Source organism: Mustelus asterias, chromosome 22, assembly GCF_964213995.1.
Source record: "Mustelus asterias chromosome 22, sMusAst1.hap1.1, whole genome shotgun sequence".
Taxonomy (NCBI): Eukaryota; Metazoa; Chordata; class Chondrichthyes; order Carcharhiniformes; family Triakidae; genus Mustelus; species Mustelus asterias.
Window position 1 is genome coordinate 60056945 of NC_135822.1, and position 23109 is coordinate 60080053.

Sequence of the window (23109 nt, forward strand, 5' to 3'; positions counted from 1 at the left end):
AGGGTGGTGGGGGCCTGGAATGCACTCCCAAGTAAGGTGATTGAGGCGGACACGCTGGGATCGTTTAAGACTTATCCAGATAACCACATGAACAGACTGGGAATAGAGGGATACAAAAGAATGATCTAGTGGGCAGATGAGTGGCGCAGACTTGGAGGGCCGAAGGGCCTGTTCCTGTGCTGTATTGTTCTTTGTTCCCGAGACGCAAAAAGCGGAGAAAGCGGCTCGATCTGACATGGGCGCGTTTTTTCAAATTTTTTTCTAACTGCGCATGCGCAGTTCAGAGCTCCGATCATTTCGGCTGCGCTAAGCCTTTAGCGGCCCGGGAGCGATGGTGCACACACACATCGCTGTCCCCCTTATCCACCCCCCCCCCCACACACATCGCTGTCCCTCTTATCCACCCCACCCCACTACCCACACACATCGCTGTCCCCCTTATCCACCCCACCTCACTACCCCCAAACACATCACTGTCCCCCTTATCCACCCAACCCCCCTGCTACCCAGACCGATCACCACCCCTGCCCCCCTCCCCCCCCCCCCCCCACCGATCGTCCGCAGAGTGGCAGCGGACACCCCTGCCCCCCTCCCCCATGTCCCCACCAGATATCCATCTGCCCTTCCCCAACACCAGAGGTCCATCTGCTTCCTCCCCCCACCAGTGAGCGTTTGGGCCTCCCCCGCGCCCCCCCCACCCCCACCAGACAATGATCTGACCTCAGTCAACCCCCCCCCCCCCTCCTCCAGACAACGATCTGGCCTCACTCACCCCTTCCCCCAGAGAATGGTCTGGCCTCACACCCCCCCCCCCCCCCCTCCAGACAACGATCTGACCTCACTCATTCCCCCCCCCCCCAGAGAATGGTCTGGCCTCACTCACCCCCCCCCCTCCCAGAGGAACATCTGACTGACCCGCCTCCTCTTCCCTCCCCGCCAGACAACGATCAGCCCTACCCCCCTACAACCAGACAACGATCGGCCCTCCCCACCCCCCCTTCCCACCAGAGATACATCTGACCCCCCTCCTCCTCCTCCCCCTCCTCCCCCTCCCCCAACCGGACAATGATCTGGCCTCAGTCCCCTCCCCCCCTCCCAACCAGAGAATGATCTGACCCACCTCCCTTCTCCCCCCCACCACCGATCTGAGTCAGAGAGCCGTTGGAAGCACTGAATGCGTTCTTCAGCAGCTGGAGCGCCCGATTCAGACTTTTATTTAGCAGGTCCCTAAAAGCGCGGTTCCGCATTGGTAAATGCGGTGTTAAGGGGGAAATGCTGATAGAGTTGGGCGGGCAGTTCATTAATTCAATTTAAATGCATGCAAGTGCATTTAAATCGTCGTTGCGCCTGATTTGGGCGCGGAATGGATCACCGCCATTCACGGGTCTCAGTAAAGTGGCAATTTGTGCGGACGCGGGTGCAGATCGCGATAAAGGCCTCTCACCCGGCTTTACCATGTTTTCGCGCCCGAAAACAGGCGTGACGCAATGGCAAAATCGGGCCCAGTGTTTCCATTAATGAAGTATGTACTTTTAATGCTAACTTTGTTTCACCTTGGTCCTATCAGTGGCAGAAATTTAACAAGGTAGCCCTGTGTGTCAACTCTGAGACCTGAATTTAAGTGCTGTAGGTTACAACATATGGTGCATGGTATACTGCAATATTGCAAAGCTATGATACATAGTGTATACATGCAGCTACAGGACTCTTTCATCTGAGCTGCTGTCTCCAGCACACTGTTCAGCATGGACCCCAGTGCTTGCACCAACCTTTGATGACCAAAAATCCCTTTAAAAAAAAGAGGAATCATGTCATCTAGACCTGATAGAAACACAGAAAGTTTATGGCACAAAAGGATTTGGCCCATTGTGTCTCTGCTGGCTGAAAAAGAGCTCCCCAGCCAATTTCATTTTCTAGCTCTTGGCTTATATATAGCCTTATTGGTTCTGGCTTATCCAAGAACACTTGAAATATGATGAGGGTTTCTGCCTCTACTATCTTCTCAGGCAGTGAATTCCAGACTCCCACTACTCTCCGGATAAAATACATTTCCTCAATTCCCATCTAATCCTTCTCCCAATTGATTTAAATCTACTCCCCTGGTTATTAAAATAGGTCCCTCCACTCTTACTCAGCCCCTAATAATTTTAAACGTCATTACATCCCCCCTCAGCATTTTTAAAATTAATTTACAGGATGTGGGAATCGCTGGCCAGGCTTGCATTTATTGCCCATCCTTAAAGGTTCTTGAGAAGGTACTGGTGAGCTGCCTTCTTGAACTGCTGCAGTCTTTGTGTGTATATGCACCCAGAATGCTATTAGGCAGGGAGTTCAAGGATTTTGACTCAGGTATCCAAGTCAGGATAATAAATGGCTTGGAGGGGAATTTCCAACTGGTGGTGTTCCCATGTGTCTGTTGCCCTTGTCCTTCTAGATGGTCATAGTTGTGGGTTTGGAAACTGCTGCCTAAAGAGCCTTGGTGAGTTCCTGCAGTGCATATTGTAGATCCAAATTCTAAGTTATTTACTGGCCTTATCCCCATAACCCCACTGCTGCCACTGTTTGTCAGTGTGGAGGGAGTGCATGTTTGTGGAAGGGGTGCCAAAGAAGCTGGTTGCTTTGTCCTGGATGGTATTGAACTTCCTGAATGTTGTTGGATCTGCATTCATCCAGATAAGTGGACAGTGTTCCAGCACACTCCTGACTTGTGGCTTGTGGATAGTGGACATGCAGTGAGAAGTCAGGGGGTGAGTTACTTGCTGCAGGATTCTTAGTCTCTGACCTGCTCATAGAATCTTAGAATCCCTACGGTGCAGAAGGAGGCCATTCAGCCCATCGAGTCTGCACCGACAACAATCCCACCTCTGGCCTTATCCCCATAATCCCACACATTTACCCTGCTAATCCCTCTAACCTACACATCCTGGGACACTAAGGGGAAATTTTAGCATGGCCAGTCAACCTAACTCGCACGTCTTGGCCACCATCTATGCTACATCTGTATCTTCACATAAAAGGATTTTGGGATTGTTATGATCCCGGATGAGCCCCCAGTTTTGCTCCAATCTTGGTTGTGACTCGTAACCTTTTTAAAAAAAGAAATCCAAATTCTAAGTTATTTACTGAAAGAATGAAGCCACAAGATTCCATAATTTAAAACAAAATAATTTTTACTATACAGGTGTCAATCACTAAATACAATCTTGGGTGACCACCTATCCATGAAGAATTGCTGGACTTGATGGTAACCAAAACTGCACACAATACTGGATACAGGGTCTTGGTGAGGCCACACCTAGAGTATTGGGTGCAGTTTTGGTCTTCTTTTCTGAGGGAGTGCAGTGAAGGTTTACCAGGCTTACCGAGGATGGTGGGACTGAGGAGAGATTGACTAGGTTAGGATTGTTTTCGATGGAGTTCAGACAAATGAGGAGGGATCTCATAGAGACTTATAAAATTCTAACAGGACTAGACAGGGTAGATGTAGGGAGGATATTCCCAATGGCGGGGGAGTCCAGAACCAGGGCTCACAGTCTGAGGATTCAGGGTAAACCATTTAGGACAGAAGTGAGGAGACATTTCTTCACCCAAAGAATAGTGAGCCTCTGGAATTCGTTACCACAGGAAGTAGTTGATGACAAAACATTGATGACAAAACATTCAAGAGGCAGCTAGATATAGCACTTGGGGCAAAAGGGATCAAAGGTTATGGGGAAAAAGCAGGATTAGGCTATTGAGTTGGACGATCAGCCATGATTGTAATGAATGGCGGAGCGCCTATCTTCTATGTTTCTATGTTAAATATATCTGTGCCAAGTACCAATGGATTTTTTTCAGTGGAGCTCAACATTCTTCTTGGGAAAACATGCTGGAACAAAATCTGGTTTAAAATTGTGCTAAATTTTATTCCAATGCCAGTCCAGTCCTCAGATGATTGTTTGCAAAAGCACGGTGTCTGTTTCGATAATGTATTTCAAAGAGACTCTCAACACCACTACATCCACCAGACTTACATGGGCTACACAATATTTAGTCCATTGCACAGTCCGACCAGTAAAGGTCAGTTTCAAGCAGGAACAAGAAAGTTGCAGAGTCCTGTCTTGATGAGAATATTAGGAAGTTCATATCCAGGCAAATTGGAAATGGTCAAAGATAATTGCAGAACTCTGAATTATTAACATTTGAGATGATAAATTACTGTTAGTGTTATTAGCAACCAAATGTTTGTTTTTATAGACTTTGGACCCAAACAGAAATGAAGTAGAGTTCATGTCTATATTTAAACAGTAAAGAAAAAGGCTTTAATCAGTTTTCAACAGATACTTCCAACAAAACAGAAACTACTGGCTAAATTGTGCACAGATCAATTTATATATGATTACTCTTTGCTAAATATGTTTGTTTACTGCAATATAGTTGCAAGTTATGCTTCCATCCATTTCCTGCTGACTGCAAAAATTAATCATATGTTGGAAATCAACTTATGACAGCAGTTAGTTTGAATCCTTTCAACAAGAGCAAGCACAAGTCATGTAAAAGGTATCCTGCATATCTCATATCAGATGGACAAAGTACCTTGCTAATAATACAAACAAGGCATTATTGGCCGTTAGTACTTTGATCCCTGTTTACAAATTGTTGTATTCGAATATACTGATTCCTTTTCTGTTATTAAAAATATTGGATGCAAGTTGCAGATAGAGTCAACGAGGTTTACAGCTTGGAAACAGGCCCTTCGGCCCAACTTGTCCATGCCGCCCAGCTTTTACCACTAAGCTAGTCCCAATTGCCCGCATTTGGCCCGTATCTTTCTATACCCATCTTACCCATGTAACTGTCTAAATGCTTTTTAAAAGACAAAATTGTACCCGCCTCTACTACCACTTCTGGCAGCTCATTCCAGACACTCACCATCTGTGTGAAACAATTTCCCTTCAGGACCCTTTTGTATCTCTCCCCTCTCACCTTAAACCAATGCCCTCTAGTTTTATACTCCCCTACCTTTGGGAAAAGATGTTGACTATCTAGCTGATCGATGCCCCTCATTATTTTATCAACTTCTAAAAGATCACACCTAAGCCTCCTATGCTCCAGGGAAAAAAGTCCCAGTCTATCCAGCCTCTCCTTATAACTCAAACCATCAAGTCCCGGTAGCATCCTAGTAAATCTTTTCTGCACTAATATCCTTTCTATAATGGGGTGACCAGAACTGTACACAGTATTCCAAGTGTGGCCTTACCATTGTCTTGTATAAGACATCCCAACCCCTGTATTCAATACTCTGGCCAATGAAACCAAGCATGACGAAAGCCTTCTTCACCACCCTGTCCACCTGTGACTCCACTTTCAAGGAGCTATGAACCTGTACCTCTTTGTTCTATAACTCTTCCCAATGCCCTACCATTAATTGGGTAGGTCCTTTCCCGATTCAATCTATCAAAATGCATCACCTCACATTTATCTAAATTAAACTCCATCTGCCATTCATTGGCCCCACTGGCCCAATTGATCAAGATCCCGTTGCAATCCTAGATAATCTTCTTCATTGTCCACTATGCCACCAATCTTGGTGTCATCTGCAAACTTACTAACCATGCCTACTAAATTCTCATCCAAATCATTAATATAAATGATCCATCAACATTATGGTTGAATGTTATTCTTCAACCATACAAGCCTCTAGACCTCTTCATGAGACAAGATATAACCATACAACATGGCGGGCGCAGGTGAAGGATCGAAAGAATGAAGTAGTTAAGAAACTGCAGGCTGACCTGAGAGAAGTGCACCAAACTTGGAGATCTCAAATACACAGCTAGAGACCACCCTCGAAGCTCCATTGTAGGCATGGAGGCTGAAGTGCAGAAGAGAGATTCACTGTGAAGACAGCTTTTAAATTTGTTGCAATAATCAGGCAGCACATTTGGGTAAAGATATGGGGAAGGTAGTACCAGGGTGTTCGGGACTGTAAGACTTAATGTGGGACTAGGGAAATAGTGTTACCTATATTATCATGTAGAGTCACCTGAGAGTAGTGGTGAGTCTGCTAGAAGTCAGCATGAAGATAGTACTCAGTCAGGACTGTATTCTGAATATATAATCAGTTATTGTTTAACCATACAAGCCTCTAGACCTCTGCATGAGACAACATACACTCATAGGCGAGGGAAAAAATCTTCTGTTATGAGGAATAAAGGCCATGTAATGCCAGAGATGCATTAATAACATATAAATATATATATTATGTACAGGACACAGTCCTGACTCGGTACTATCTTCATGCCAACTTCTAGCAGACTCACCACAACCCTCTAATACTCCCATGTGACTCTACATCATAATCTGCGTGGTACTGTTCCCCCAGTCCCACATTAACCCTTGCAGTCCCAAACACAAAAATACGTCAACCTGTAAAGTTAACTTGAGTAGACAAGATAATTCTATTTCTATCTGTGGGGACAAAATAGGAAAATTAAGCAGAATATATTAAAATATGATCTAGTCATGGAATGAAGTTTAAGCATATAATTTTTAGACTTCTGTGCATGGCAATAGTACCAAAATCCAATGTTGGATCAAATACACATTTCCTAGAGCACGTGAGAAAACATTGCAAAGGTGAAGGCTTTCAGCACAACAAGCCTTTCCTGTCAACAGACATTACACAATCTGCTCAATTATTGTTTCCTGAGAAAAAGCTTTCAAAAGTTTCTTACTGTCCCGAAAGTTAAATCAAGTGAAACTATGAAATATCCAACTAACCTTACACACTCATAACTATTTACTTTTCTTCCAGGGCATTTCAAAGGTCCTGGCATTTCAAGAGCCATGGTGTTGTCAATATTATTTGACTTTGTCCATGTATTACATTGGACAATAAACCTTAATTTCCCTTCCCCAAATATTTTTTATTGGGAATATGAAAAGGTTCTTCAGTGCATAAAAAATAATTCAATCAGCTGCTTCTCAAGAAATTTATTTCAAGCTGTTTGATATTAATACTGCTGTATCAACAGGAGGTTTTACAACATCCAAATTGCATCAAAAATGCATGTGCAAGTCAGGTCATCCTGTCTAAAGTGCATTCTTGACAACATTTTTAACATTGTCGCAATGTCCTATCAAATTATAAGTTCTTTATTTTTCCAAACATTAAGACAATACATAATTTTTGATGGTGAGCTTTGAAAATACTTTCCTCTAAGTACATTACTCTGGGTCATACATATAAATTTAACTGAGTTTTGTGAATATAAAATCAACATTTCAAAGCCTGAAGTGTTACAGTAAGAATTTCTACATTCTAAAATGTCTACTTGAAATCCTGAAGTACAGATTTACATGAACCGTCCCCAAAGCAACAATGTAATACCTAAAGACTGTATCATCCATAAAAATGAATCATTTTCCTCAGCTGCTCCTGAACAGCTTGTTAAAAAGTCACATGTCCAATTAGCATGCTATCTCAGGTTTCTGTGTGGCTTTTTCTGGAGGTAACCTCAGGTGACTTGAAGAAGGTGCAACAATGTAAGTTGCAGTCACATGTATGGCAGAGAGCTTTGCTTGCAGATCCCCCACTATGGCAGATGCAGATCAAGGAAAGTTTGCTCCCACACTGATATAACTGCTTATTGGACTGTTCTTTGTCAAGGGAAAGGCTGGCATTACCAACAGGCTTTATTTACAAAGTCGTTTTGCTGTTTCATCACTTGTTGCTGAATTTCAGTTCTTTATACATTGTGATGGAGGCTACATCCAGTTCTGCACCACCACCGCCATCCATCCTACCAAATACAGATTATTCCGATGCAAAAAAAAGAATTATCTCAAGCACAAAATCAGGCCATATAGCCAAACAAGTCCATGCAATGCTTCTGTTCTATATCGAGTCCTGCATTCTTCTTCATCCATAATCATCTGTACTATATGCCTCCCCTTTAATGCATATCATTTCAACCATTGCTGTGGTAGCGTGTTCCACATTCTCACCACTCTCTCGTAGTTTCTTCTGAATTTCATGTTTGAATTCTCGGGAACCATCTTACATTGATAGTCTTTAGCTTTTCTCTTCCCCACAAGTGAAAACACTTGCTTGTGTCTACTCTACCAGAACCTTTTATAATATGTAAACCACAAGACCCCTTCACAGTGACTGACAATACTTTTCTTGTTATTGTAATTTCTTTCTCAACCAGTCTTCTCCTAACCAGTCTTGTGCTCTCCCAGTTGGGATAAAAAGGGAAGCCTCAGAGTCAGTGAGCACCATCCTTTTCCTGCACTATTATTCATACTTGCTTTCTCTATTGCTGCATCTACTTGGCTACATAGTTTTGTCCATTTGCTAGATCCCTCCAAGGCAAACGCCAAAGGTGCTGAAATGTTGCTGAGAGTCATAGAAATCATAGAAACCCTACAGTGCAGAAGGAGGCCATTCGGCCCATCGAGTCTGCACCGACCACAATCCCACCCAGGCCCTACCCGCTCTATACCCGGCCCACCGAGTCCTACTCCAACCACAACACAATAGTTCAAACTAATTTGTGGGGATCCGACACTATATTAAAATAAATACCACTGACATGTAAATCAGTTTTAGACAGACACAAATGAAATTTTAAAAATTATCACTCTTGAAGATCATCATCAACAACTTGCATTTACAATCATGTTCTTAACGTTGTAAAATGTTCCAGTCTCAGGATAAAGGGCCAATCATTTAAGAGAAATTACTACACCCAAAGGGTTGTGAACCTTTGGAATTCTTGACCCCAGAGGACTGTGAATGTTGCATGGTTGAATAATTTTAAGGTTGGGGTGGACAGATTTTTAGTCTCTCAGAGAATCAATATGGGGAGTGGGTGGGCTGGCGGAGTTGAAAGCCATTTTCAGACATGATTGTATTGAATGGCGGAGTCGGCTTGACAAACCATGTGGTTTAATCCTGCTCCTGTTTCTTGTGTTCTTGTGAGAATTTCAGATTTTAGGGCCAAGGCACCTGAAAGCATGGCCATCAACATTGGAGTAGTTAAAATTGGGGATGTCCAAACCAGAATTGAAGGAGTGCAGAGATCTCAGAGGACTGGAATATTTTACAGAGTTAGAGGCAAGGCTATGGAGGAGTTTGAAACAAGGGCAAGAAATTTAAAATTGAGGTATTGCCAGTGTCCCGATGAAAATCTTGCCCAGGTACCTCTGAGAATCAAATTGCTTTGGTTAGCATTTGGAACTTTAACTGAATTATTCTAGTTAATTGTGCAGCTGCCATTGAGACCCAGGCAATCTTCTTCCTCTATCTGACCTTCAGCTCTGTCGGGTGTTGCCACGTAAATCCTAAACATTCAATCATATGGTAATAAGGCTCGAGAGAAGGTTTGGGCATTGAAGCTGTCAGTATGGTGGAGTGTAATAAATGCTCCTAGGAGAGGAAGATCAGTTTTTCTTTCCTGCCTCTGGATAAAGGAGAACTGAATACATGTATTCTACAAATTTTACATAAAATCTTAATTAAAAGTTTAAGTACCTCACCCAACTCAGCAGAATAGATTTGCATCTGCATTGTCTGAGTGGTAATCTGGCAGGGCAATCTCCCAACCTTTTGGAGAATGCAGCTAATTTTCCTTCTATGAAAGTCAATCCCATTGAACTCAATGGAATGGAAATTAGGTGGGTTTTACAAAGGGTGGGTGATTTGTTCTGCCACATTACCACTCAGCTGGTGAAGATGAAAATGAATTTCTTTCTAAAGTTTTCTGAAGCTTTCACTATCTGGACTCTATAAACTGAATTTGTACAACACCAATCGGTCTCACTGCAAACGCAATGAAAAGTCGGATAAATTTTCTGCTTGGCAAAACAAATTTGCAGTTGCTGCAAAAGAGTGGAGAAGTGTAAAATAGCTCCAATTTAATACACAATTCATACCGAATTATGTGGTAAATGTTATAAGATTTTCTCCTCTTTAAATAAGATTACACAATCCACACAATCTCATAATTTATCTACATACCTGGATCTGTAACACTATGGGTGGTGAAAGCTCACAATGTTACAGTAACCCAAAATGCATTAGTTTTGTATCAAAACATGCCAAAATGGGTGCTCCTCTTGAATATTTGGAACTTGTAAGGAAAATTAATGTATAAAATGCCTTTACATTCTCAACAGGCCCCAAAGGACTTTCCAAATATTAAAGTTATTTTGAAATGTACGATTTGTTGTAATGTAAAGTGAAGCAAACCAATATTCTATTTTAGTATTGATGGTTAAGGGATAAATGTTGGTCTGGATATTGGAAAACCTCTCCTGCTGTTTTGTGAAATAGTGTCATGGGATGTTTTACATCTGTCTGAGTCGGCAGGTGGCACCTCAACATATAACCCAAAAAAGGTGCCTCTGACAATCCCCTTTAGTACACTTGGGTATGTAGAATGGGTAGCGCAGGATAAGGAAAAGCTGAGTTTCTGTTATGGCTTTCTCTTTATTTTAACTGTGTTCATGGGATGTGGGAATCAGTGGCTAGGCCAGCATTTATTGCTCTTCCTAATTGCCCATGAGAAGCTGATAGAACCGTTGCAGTCCATGTTGAGTAGGTACACCGACAGCGGTGTTGTTAGGGAGAAATTTCAAGATTTTGACCCAGTGAGAGTGAATGAACAGCAATATGGTTCCAAGTTAGGATAGTCTGTGGCTTGGAGTGAAGTTGCAAGTATTCCCATGCATCTGCTATCCTTGTACTTTTAGAAGATAGAGATTGCGGGTTGTCTAAGGAGCCTTGGTGAGTTGCTGTAGTGCATCTTTTAAATGGAACATACTGCTGCCACTGTGCATTAGTGGTGGAGCAAGTTAAAGGTGGTGGATGGGCTGCCAATGAAGCTGGCTGCTTTGGCCTCGTGGATGTCAAGTTTCTTAAATGTTATTGAAGCTGCACTCCTCCAGACAAATGGAGAGTATTCCATCAGGCTTGCAGTATCTTGCAAAGATGGGTGACCACCAAATAGATTAATGAATGATCGGTTTATTAAGGTAAGTAACTATATATAGAGAGTGATATAACGGCTATTGTAATCCACAATTCCAGACTTCTAACTGGTAAGGAAAGCACAGACTTCGCTCCAGGATTCATGTGCTCCAGCCCGATTGACTGAATAGGTCACATGACCCTCTGAAAGCTTGCCCCTTAAAGAGGCATACTACCACATCCCTCCCACTTTAGATTCCTGATTAAACATTTACAATATTATCCAACAAATGATCTCAAGCACAATCTCCTTATAAGGTAAGTTGGTCCAGGGACTTCCTGATCCTTTGGGAGCATTGTAATTCATTAAAACGTGCTTCGGCAGTAGAGATAACTTTGGTTTGAACCTCAATGAGTGGACTCTCGACCTGCGAAAGTGCGTCAGTTCAGGTAACTTCTCCAGTTCCCACTGGAACATTGCTTGGTTCTACCTTGGGGTAGCTTGCTGCTGCATTACTTTCATCCAGAGCAATATCGCTGACAGGCATACTCGGGGCGGAATACCCCACTGGTTCTGTGTGCGATTCTGTCCTCGAATGGTCCAGGTGTTCCTTTACCCTTTTCTCTTGGACAAGTATTTTTTATGACTCTGGGCCTGTTCTGGCCACGACCATTCCAGGGATCCAGTTTGGATCAGCACCATAATTCTTTACCTGGTCATCCAACTCAAATGCCCTCTCCATTTTTGTTGAATTGTGATGCTTCTGTGCATTCCTTTTTGTTTCCACCGCCGAAATTGGAAATTCAAGATCGGGCCTTGTTCTAATACATCTGCCCATTAGTGACTTGGGCAGGTGTGACACCTGTGGTGATGAGGGCTGTTATTCTATAGGTGATCAGGAAATGGACTAGTTTGATTTGTCTAGAGGCTGATGACTGTTTCTTAATGCGAACTTTGAATGTTTGGACGGCTCTCTCAGTCAGCCCATTTGAAGCAGGGTGGTAGGATGCAGTTCGAATATGTTGAATACCATTGGTTCTCATGAATGCTGGAACTCTTCACTAGTGAAAGCAGTCCCATTAGTGGATACTAGCACCTTGAGCAACCTGTGGGTTGTGAATGTCTGTTACAGTTTCTCGATGGTTGCTGATGAGGACTTCATTTTGTGTATGTTCAGTCATTTGGAATGCACATCTATTATTAGCAGGAAACGGTGCCATGAATGGGCCCACAAAATCGAAGTGTAGTCTCACCAATGGTCAACCTGGCCATTCCCAAGGGTGCATTCAGGCTGCAATCTGCAATTTTTGCTGCATTTGACATTGGTTGCATTTGACCAGATTCTTAATGTCAGTATCTATCTCAGGCCACCATACATAATTGCATGAGCTTCATCTTTGTCATCCAGGATGTGTGAATGACTACCTTGCTCCCCGTAATAATACGCTGTCCTCACAATTTGACGCATCTTTGCTGAACTGAAAGAGCTTTATTTGCTCAGATCTGTTATCATAATGCTAGCCGTGGAGGATCGTATGCTTAACCTGAGATAATGTGCGGCCTTTCTGGGTTCAAAACTTGATCTGTCACGTTGACGCGGGCAATGTATCAAGAAAGTTGTGGTACTGGCGGAAGCGGTATACTTTTGGGTTGAAAATATGCCTTAAAGTGTCCACATTTGATAGAATCGTAGAAACCCTACAGTGCAGAAAGAGGCCATTCGGCCCATCGAGTCTGCACCGACCACAATCCCACCCAGACCCTCTCCCCATATAGTTACCCACTAATCCCTCTAACCTACACCTCCTGGGACACTAAGGGGCAATTTAGCATAGCCAATTAACCTAACCCGCACATCTTTGGACTGTGGGAGGAAACCGGAGCACCCAGAGGAAACTCCACACAGACAGTGACCCAAGCCGGGAATCGAACCCAGCTCCCTGGAGCTGTGAAGCAGCAGTGCTAACCACTATGCTACCGTGCCGCCCACGATATAGCAATACAATATTATCCCATTGTATTAGAGCAGTGGGAGAGAATATTTTTAGCCATCAAAGGCTGTACCTGGTTTGAAATTCAGGATGGGCAGGTAATAATAAATATAATTAAAGCATCATGAGAGAAAATACAAACAATACTTTTTCCCCTGGAGAAATATCAGGACAAAATTCAAGACTTTGATGTAAATGAGATGGATGACCTAGAGGAACTGAAAGGATATATCTCTGAATCTTGACAGAGCCTTGCAAGAGAATACTGATCATTGAGAAAGCAATGAATGGTGGAGATGTGACTACACTGCAAAATGGTGTGCGTACCATTTCAGAAAGGGTGACAAACGTGGTGAACAATGGAGGCATTGTCCTTGCTTTACCTTTGTGTAACAATTATATTGATTATCGGGACTCAATGAGGATTATCAGAGCAATTACAAGCTAGTAAACAGGGCAACACTTTAGACTGCAATGTATGTACATTGCCCGCGTCAACGTGACAGATCAAGTTTTGAACCCAGAAAGGCCGCACATTATCTCAGGTTAAGCATACGATCCTCCACGGCTAGCATTATGATAACAGATCTGAGCAAATAAAGCTCTTTCAGTTCAGCAAAGATGCGTCAAATTGTGAGGACAGCGTATTATTACGGGGAGCAAGGTAGTCATTCACACATCCGGGATGACAAAGATGAAGCTCATGCAATTATGTATGGTGGCCTGAGATAGATACTGACATTGATATATGTGTGCCTGGCCTATGTTGAAAAGTATACTCATAGGCTGCTAGCAATAGAGCCCACTGGACCCTCACTGAAGCGATGGGAGGAATGGCCTTATTCGCCTTAATTAGGCCCAATTAGGATTTGTAGTCAGTAACTACTACGAAATGCCATCCATAAACATACTGATGGAACCTCTTCATTCTGAAGATGATTGCTAGTCTGTCTTTTTCGATTTGAGAGTAAGCTTTCTCAGAATCAATCCAAATCCTTGAGGAGTTGGCGATATGCCTTTCTGCACCATTTTCCCTCTTTTGTGATAAAACTTCTCTGATAGTGTAGGGAGATGCATCACAGGTAAGAATGATCTCTTCTGAGGGATCAAAATGAACTAAGATGACTGCCATGCCAGTTTAACCTGTTCAAAGGTTTCTTTCCAAAAACATCTGGTGCTTTTTGAGCAGTGCATGTAAGGGTGCCAACACTATAGAAAGATTAGGAATAAATCTACAATGATGGTTCACCATTCCTAAAAATATTTCAATTCTGATACATTTCCAAGGGCCCAGTGCTTTCTTAATTGCTTTTATCTTCTTCTCCATAGGGTGCAGATCTTTTGCATCCACTTTGAACCCTAAGTACCTTACTTCATGAGCTTGGAACATACATTTCTCCCTTTTCAGCCTCACTCCAGCCTTCTTAAATTTCTCTAAATCTTCTTTGAGATTTGCCAGATGCTCCCCTTCAATGGTCCTCTAATTAGTACATCATCTAGATAGACAATCACGTTTGGTAGGTCCTCTTGTAACCTTTCCATTGTACGCTGCAAAATTGTGTACACTGATAAGGCTCCTCCGAAGGGTAGCTGAGTGTACTGGTATAAGCCTTTGTGGGTATTTATTGTAACAAGTTCTCTAAATGCCTCGTCTAACTCTAATTATTGGTATGCATGCCTCATACCCAGTTTAGTATAAGTTAAGCCTCCTGCTAATTTGCCATATAAATCTTCAATTCTTGGTATTGGGTATTGATCCAATTCTGCTGCTTGATTCATGGTTAATTTTTAGTACCCATATATGTTAATGGTTCTATCTGGCTTAACCACTGGAATGATGAGAGCTGTCCACTTCAAAAACTGTACAGGCTTGATGATGCCTACGTCTTTCAGCTGCTTGAGTTCAGACTCAATCTTCTCATGTAAGGCATCGGGTACAGGTTGGGCTCTGTAAAACCTGGCCGTAGCCTCAGGATTCATGTAAACTTTTGGTTTTTGGCCCTGTATCTTGCCTAACACATCTTTGAATGCCTCCTGTTTTTTTTTAAGACACCATGAAAGTTTCCATTGTTGATTTTGAAGATTTCTAGCTAATTTAAGCTAATTTGGCAAAGCCAATCTCAGCCCATTAAACTTGGCCTTTGCACCCCCACTACTATTAGAGACAATTGAGCGGACTGATGCTAGTAGCTTATGGACGTTGTTGTTCCGAGGATCCTTAAAGCTTCCCCAGCGTATGTTGCTAGCCTGGCTATCATGCTTCTTAACTTTAGGGGCTGAACCCCTCTTTGTAAATAATGACACATTTGTTCTCCTACAACTGTAGCAGAGACACTGGTGTCCACTTCCGTTCTGAGTGGCTGACTATTTATCATCAACACAATCATAATTGGGGCTGTTTTGTCCACCTTAATGTTGTTTAACCTGTATACTTCAGAATTGTTTTAAGGGTTATTCTCAAAACTGTATACTGAAGTCAGAATATTTTTCTTGCTGGCCACAGGTAGACTCTGCTTAGTCTTGTATTTGCTCCTAATGAGCTCCCTCCTATTGAAACCATGTAGCTTCCCTAAATTTACATTTCTCCTAGGGGTAGTCTCCCCCACACCGGTAGCATTCTTTGGTCTGTGGATCAAATTCCCTATACCTCTGCATTCTCTTCTGCTCTGAGCCTCTTTGTTCATTACTTTCTGTACTTTCCTTTCTGGTGCCGCTACTACCACAGCTTCCCGCCAAAACCTGGCAGACCTCGCCTGCTTGCAGACTTTGCAGCTCAATCACCACCCTTTTGGCACTTTTTATAGCCTTAAATTAATTTCTGCCTCTGCTAATAATTTCTTTTGTATAGTTGTGTTGTTGACATTACAGACTAGCCTGTCTCTCCACATGTCATTGAGTGCAGACTCAAACTCGCACTGTTCAGCCGTTCATCTTAGGCATACCACAAATGCCGCTAACAACTTCCCTGGGGCTCTTGTTGAATTGAATTTGTATTGCTGCATTATCACTGAGGACATTGGGTGATAATGTCCATTGACTATTTCCACAAGCTCCTTGAAAGTTTCGGGGGCAGGATTTTCTAGCCATGCTCGCACCGAAATTGGAAAATCCCACCCGAAATCAACGGACCTTTCCATGGGTCCTTGAGTGGGATTTTCTGGTTTCGGGGCGAGTGCGGCGAGAAAATCCTGCCACAAAACTTTCAAGGAGCTTGTGGAATTAGTCAATGGACATTATCACCCAATGCCCTCAGTGATAATGCAGCAATACAAATTTCTGCAGCAGTAGGAAGGCACTCCAACTGATCCACATCACCAAATGTAGTGTCTTGCAAAGACAGGTGACCACCAAGTAGACTAATGGTTTATTAAGGTAAGTAATTGTGTACAGAGAGTGACATAAATGCTACCATACGATGCCAGACTTTTACCTGGCGAGGAAAACCTGCAGTCAGCTTCTAGGATTGACCTCCATTAGCCACAACCATCTTTTTTTGTGCTGGATATGACTTCAACAAGTGGAGAGTTTTCCCCTGGTGTTGATTGACTCCAGTTTTGCTCGGACTCCTTGATGCTACACTCAGTTAAGTGCTGTCTTGATGTCTCTCACCTCACTTCTTAAATTCAGCTCTTTTGTCCATGTTTGGACCAAGGCTATAATGAGGTCAGGAGCTGAGTTGCCCTGGTGAAACCCAAAATAGGTGTCAGTAAGCAAGTTATTGCTGACTAAATGCCATTTGATAGCATTGTTGATGACCACTTCCATCACTTTCTGAAGACTGAGAGTAGACTGCTGGGGGCACTAATTGGCCTGATTGGATTTGTCCTGCTTTTTGTAGGAACTAAGTTGCTCTCGCTCAAGAGAAGGCAACCAAGTATCTTTAGGTGTTGGGATGTGATTGTTTTCCCTCACCTATAATCTTCCAGAACTCGGTGATATATGACTTTAGTTTCTATCTCATTCTAATGTGCTGTCTTATTATGTAGTTGAATTTTGAGACTCATAGACGTCACTTGGCATGTCCCCCCTTGGCAGATGCAGGCTATTTATAATGCCATTTACTTTGCTGGGACCATAATATTCCACCAGGCGGGATGGGCCCAAAATCCTAGCCATAGATTCAGTGGAACTGAAAATCCAAAACTTTGTCAGCATGATTTGAAAGTGATTCCTGATTCTATATGATGCATAGCCTTGATAAGTAGAGATCTAAAAAGTTCACTTATTTCCTATTTGTTTTAATTTTTATTGCAGAGCAAATCATAGAAAAAGATGAAGGCCCATACTATACACATCTTGGCTCTGGACCCACTGTGGCAGCAATTCGAGAACTAATGGAAGAAAGGTATGTTAAGAACAAATTTCTGTCCTTTTTTTGAAATGGATATGGGCCACATGATGAGAAACAAGGTTCACAGATAACTAGAATCAGCAAATAGTATTAGAGTAAAGGATAATTCAAAAATAAATAATATCAGACGGGGGCAAATTGGAGGCAGTTTAAGATGAGTTTGCAGCGCATGCATGAAAATTCACATAGCATGGTAGACAATGTTGATAAGCTACAGGCACAAGTCACTACATGGGATTCTGATGCAATGAAATAAATTACTCTAGCCCTGGAGAAGGATATGTGGTCAAAGGTGAAAGATGAGGGGCAATTTGGTTATAGCTAAAGGACAATAGAGGAGTTACTATGCAACTGGGTACATATTTGTGATGCAAAAAACATAGAGCCTTGCTAATCAGGGACCTAATATAGACTAGGATAGTAACAGAGTAAAGGGCGAAACGAGGGATTTCTGAAATGTGTATGAGAACTTTCTTGATCAGCGTATTGGCCACCCAATGAGAAAGGAAGCAATACTGGATATTGTTTTGGGGTTTCAAGCAAGTACAGCATGTTTCAGTCGAAAACATTTGGAGAACAGAGATCATAACATCATCAAGGTTTAAAATAGTTATGGAAAAAGACAAAGTACAAACAATTGTAAGAATATTTAACTGGAGGCAGACTAATTCAGGTGAGCTGAAACATTATCTGACCCACAAAGATTAAATCTAAAATTGGCAAATAAAACTGCCATTAAACAATGGGAGCCTTTCAAAGAGGCAAAGGTTTGTGTATAGAGTTAGATTTCCCTAGAAGACTAGATGTTGAGATTAAAATGAGACAGGAAAAGGAGACTTGACAATTTCAAGGTTCCTAACGTAGTACGAAACAAGCTGAATATAAAAAGTACAAAGGAGACCGAAAAGAAGAAGTAAGGAACAAAAGAAAAATGAAAAGAATTTTCTTTAAATGAAAGATCAGTGCTTGGCCCTCAACTTATATAAATGACTTGGATGAAGGGATGGATGCCAAATTTAATGATGTCACAAACACAGGTAAGAAAGTAAGTTCTGAAGAGGACACAAGGAGGCCACAAAAAGATATAGATAGGTTAAATGAGTGGGCAAAGATCTGGCAAATGGAGTACGATGTGGGAAATTGTCCATTTTGGCAGGAGGAATAAAGAGACACATTTTCTCGTGAGATTGAAGAGATCTGAGGTGCAGAGGAATCTGAATATCTTAGTGCATGAATCACAAAAGGCTAGTATGCAAGTTTAGTAAGTAATTAGGAAAACTAATAGAATGTCATTGTTTATTGTGAGGGGAATTGAATACAAAAGTAGGGAAGTTATGCTTCAGTTATACAGAGCATGAATGAGACCATGTCTGGAGTAATGTGTACAGTATTAGTCTCCTGATTTAAGGAAGGATGTAAATATGTTGGAAGCAGTTCAGAGGAAGTTTACCAGACTAATACCTGGAATTGCTGGTTTGTCATATGAGGAAAGGTTAGACAGGCTAGGCTTGGATCTGCCAGAGGTTAGAAGAATAAGAGGTGACTTAGAGTCATACAGGTTTACAGCATGGAAACAGGCCCTTCGGCCCAACTTGTCCATGCCGCCTTTTTTTTTAAACCCCAAAGCAAATCCCAATTGCCCGCATTTGGCCCATATCCCTCTATAACCATCTTATCCATGTAACTATCTAAATGCTTCTTAAAAGACAAAATTGTACCCGCCTCTACTATTACCTCTGGCAGCTTGTTCCAGACACTCACCACCCTGTGTGGAGAAATTGCCCCTCTAGACACTTTTGTATCTCTTCCCTCTCACCTTAAACCTATGACCTCTAGTTTTAGACTCCCCTACCTTTGGGAAAAGATATTGATGATCTACCTTATTTATGCCCCTCATTATTTTATAGACCTCTATAAGGTCACCCCTCAGCCTCCTACGCGCCAGAGAAAAGTTACAAGATCCTAGAGGGGTCTTGACAGGGTTGATATGGAGAGAATGTTTGTTTCCTCTTGTGGGAGAATCTAGAACATCTAGAACTAATAGTCACTGTTTCAAAATAAGGGGTCATTTAAAGCAGAGAAGAGGAAATATCTCTCATATATCTTTGGAATTTTTCTTGAAAAGGTGGCGAAAGCAGAGTCTTTGAATATTTTAAAGACAGAAGTGGATAGATTCTTGGGGTTGACAGGTTATTGGAGTTAAGTGGGATGCAGATTTGACATTACTATCAGATCAGCTGTGAGCAGGCTTGAAGAGCTGAATAGCTTACTCCAGTTGCTTGTTTGATTATGAATTTGAAAGAGAGAGAATAGCTTCATGACTTGCATAAAGGGGAACTCAAAATCTTTTTTACAAACTCAAATAGTGAAAAGGCAGTTAAGGAAAAGGTAGGGCCGATGAGATTAAAAATAGATACGGAAAGATTTGGTAGCACTTGAAGTGAAGTTCTCCATGGGATGAGATCACAGAGAAGTAAGGGTTGAAATTCCAGTGCCTCTGGTCACAATCATCCGATACTCCTTGGATATGGGGACTACGTCAGAGGAGTGAACATTGCAAAAGTTGCACTCCTACTTAAAAAAGAGAGCAATAAACCTGACAAAAAAAAAATAGTCAACTTAATATCAGTGGTGGGGTAATTTTTGGAGCCAATATTCCAAGACAAAGTTAATCAGAAAATGTTAAGAAATGAACCTCAGCACAGATTTGTTGAAGGCATAGGTGTTTGATGAACTTGATTGAGTTATTTGATGAAATAATGGAGAGGACTAACAAGGGTATTGCTCTTCATATTAATAAGTATACATTTTCAAAACGTATCTGACAAAGTGCAACATAAGGTCTATTCGCAAAATTAAAGGCCATGAGATCAAAGAGACAGTAGCAGTACGGACACAAAATTGGCGAAGGAACAGAAAGCAGGAAGCAGTAAAAGTTCTTTTTCATGAGGGTGGTGGTGTTTCCTGGGGTTGGTATTATACCCATTGCACTTTTTGATATGTGTTAATGATCTTCCCTTTATTGTAAGATGTGTGTAGTTCAGTAGGTCTCACACAAAGGTTCTGAGTCTAGTATAATTTAACAGTAAGTGTTTATTAACTACTAGCAACAAAAACATATATATAGTAAAAGATCTAAGTTAGGAGCTGTCTGCATGTTTGCCTCTACACACATGTCTGTGCAGTACAAGATTGGCTGTGCTAACACTTCTCCCCTCTGGAAGCCAATTACAACAGTTGGAGGAGCAATGGACTCTGATGCACTGGGTAAATCTTGAATAGGAGGTTGTTTTGGATGTGGTCATTCTAGTGTTTGATTAGTTGAGCTTAATTCTTTTTTCAATTTTTGGAATTTAACCACCTCTTCTCAACTTTCCATCTGATATTATTGATGGTCATTGGTTCACTCTGTTCCTGATAGGGAGAGCAAGTTCGCATTTCATTGTAATGCTCATTCTGTTTTTCTTCCTCTGTGTAATTCACCGTGATGCATTGGGATGGAGGATGCCTCTTCCTATTGTGTGGATTTGAATTATCAAAAGGCTCACCTTGCAATTTAGCTTTCTGTACAACAATGTTCTCACTGGTTAGCTTCCTTGCCTCACTGAGGTGTGCTGCAGTCAGTTGGTGACTGCTTCTCGATTACAGCATCATCTGGCTAACTGGCTGGATGTTGCAGCATCTGTATTGGGCTGTCTTGAGGTCTCTTACCAGCAGATGTTGGAGTTGGATGTTAAGGCTCTTCTTGTTACTGGTTCATCTCTTGGCTGTCTTTCATTTGAGGCATCATGGTAACCATCTGAGTGGTTGGCTGGTCTGACCAATGAGGAGCTTCTGGCACCTGCATAGATAATGGACAATCCAGCTGTGCATAGACAGAAGACAATTCAGTGTTAAGTCCCAATCAAAAGTATTTTTTCTGTTGGGGCTCAGAGGAACGTGCAATTCTGTGTAATTGATGGCAGAGGTTGTCTTAACATTGTCTGAAGGTTTGGGGTAACACAGGCAATTCTGCTGAGAAGAGAAAAAGACTGGTTATGGATGTCCTACGTGACTTCAAAGGTTTGTTTGTTGCCTACTTTAATGGTTCCAGAATCATAGTGTGTCTGTCATCATAGCCAGAAAGCCCTCAGCCGCAATTCCTTATCTGAAAGGACCGGAACACTGGCTCATTTATCCAATTTAAAGTTTAGGAGATGATCATTAACCAAGATGTTTGCATTCCAGAATGAAATCCTTGATCTTTGATGTCACCGAAGAAGCATGGTTGTGTTTCCTCTTGGTATGGTGCCTTGACCTTGAGAATTGTTTTGGTATCATGTGTGTGTGTCTACTGTTTTAGCTTTGCATAGCTTTCTGAAATTGTCCTGTGTGGTTCCAATTAAAATACAGACATTGATCACATCTATGGGGTTGCTTGGCTCCACAGAGATAGAACCATAAAAAATTACAGCTCAGAAACTGGGCTTTTGGCCCTTTTTGTCTGTGCCGAACCACTTTTTGCTTAGTCCCACTGACCTGCAATAGAATGGCATGGTTGCCCACCACCTAGGAGGTCAGTTAAGGTATAATTTCTTTTGACTGCTGTTTCACTCGCTGGACAGTGCGGATTGCTCTGTATCCTGGCTTGCTTTCACCTCTTAAGATGGATCGATGCTGTAAATGGATTTCAGATTTCCTGATAATTTGAATGATATTTTCAAGGGTCAAATTTTCCTTAGCTTGGATCATATTTGAGAGTGCACCGTCTGCCACTCCGACAACAGTTCTGTCCTTGATTAGCTCTGATCTCAAATCATCGTAGTCACAGTGCTCAGCTATTCTGTACAGCTCATTAATGAAGGAGTCAACAGGTTTTCCTGGCTGCTGGACACATCTGTTAAACTGTTGTCTTTCAAGGATCTTGTAACTGTTCAAATTAAAATGTGTGTCAAATGATTTTAAAACTTCAAATCTTTTATGAACATATGAAATAGGAACAACAGTAGGCCATTTGATAAGATCATGGCTGATCTGTTTGTGTTTCAAGTTCTACATTCCCATCTTTATCTCAATAATCTTTAGTTCGCTTGCCTACCAAGAATCTATCTTCCTCCACCTTAAAAATATTCAATGACCCTGGCTCCACTACCATCTGAGGCAGAGACCCTGATTTTACCTGCACGCCTGCCCCGAAGCTCGCAGAATGGCATTCTCCGTTTGCCTCGGGCCATGATCTTATGAGCCTCAGGCAGGCGCGCTGGTAAAATTCCGGCCAGAGAGTTCCAAAGTCACACAACTCAGATAGAAAGAAATTCTCCTCAGTTCTGTCCGAAAAAGGATACCTCTAACTTTAACTTTAAAACAGCTATTATATCATCAGCAATTGGGCCTACTCAATAAAGAAATGTGTTTACCTGTTCAGCTTCTGTCTTTTTGTCTAGACTTGAAGCAATCATGTATCTAAGGAACTTCTTTCTCCAAGTCCCCAATTTTGTGATTGGTCTGGACCTTGGATGAGTCCAAACTAGGCTGGTCAGGTAGATTTTTGATCCATAGACATTCAAAATTTAAGGTGTTTACAGCTTGGAATGCTGTAAGGAAATCCACGATGGTGCTGCGGTATGCTTCCTCTTAGTGAAGTTCCCTGCAATTAGTTTTAGCAGGATACCACAGTAATTGCATCTTGATTTCTATAGTGAATCCTTCAATTGACCTTTGAGTCTTCCCCGGAGTATCTAAGTATTTTTAGGTCATGAAACCATTGATTCTGGCTTTTTCTGAGTCTTTTAACTCCCAATTATTTGGGTTTTTTTGTTCAGAGCGAGCT

At 42.0% G+C, this 23109-nt stretch overlaps 1 protein-coding gene across 4 annotated transcripts in view; it reads left to right on the forward strand.

Moving 5' to 3' along the window:
• LOC144510102 (methylcytosine dioxygenase tet3-like) overlaps positions 1–23109 on the forward strand; it is a 388851-nt gene that overhangs the window by 281499 nt on the left and 84243 nt on the right. For all 4 annotated transcript variants that reach the window (XM_078239372.1, XM_078239373.1, XM_078239374.1 and 1 more), the window contains one exon: positions 17204–17294. In XM_078239372.1, coding sequence (XP_078095498.1) covers positions 17204–17294 — 91 coding nt within the window. The remainder of the gene's footprint in view (positions 1–17203; positions 17295–23109) is intronic.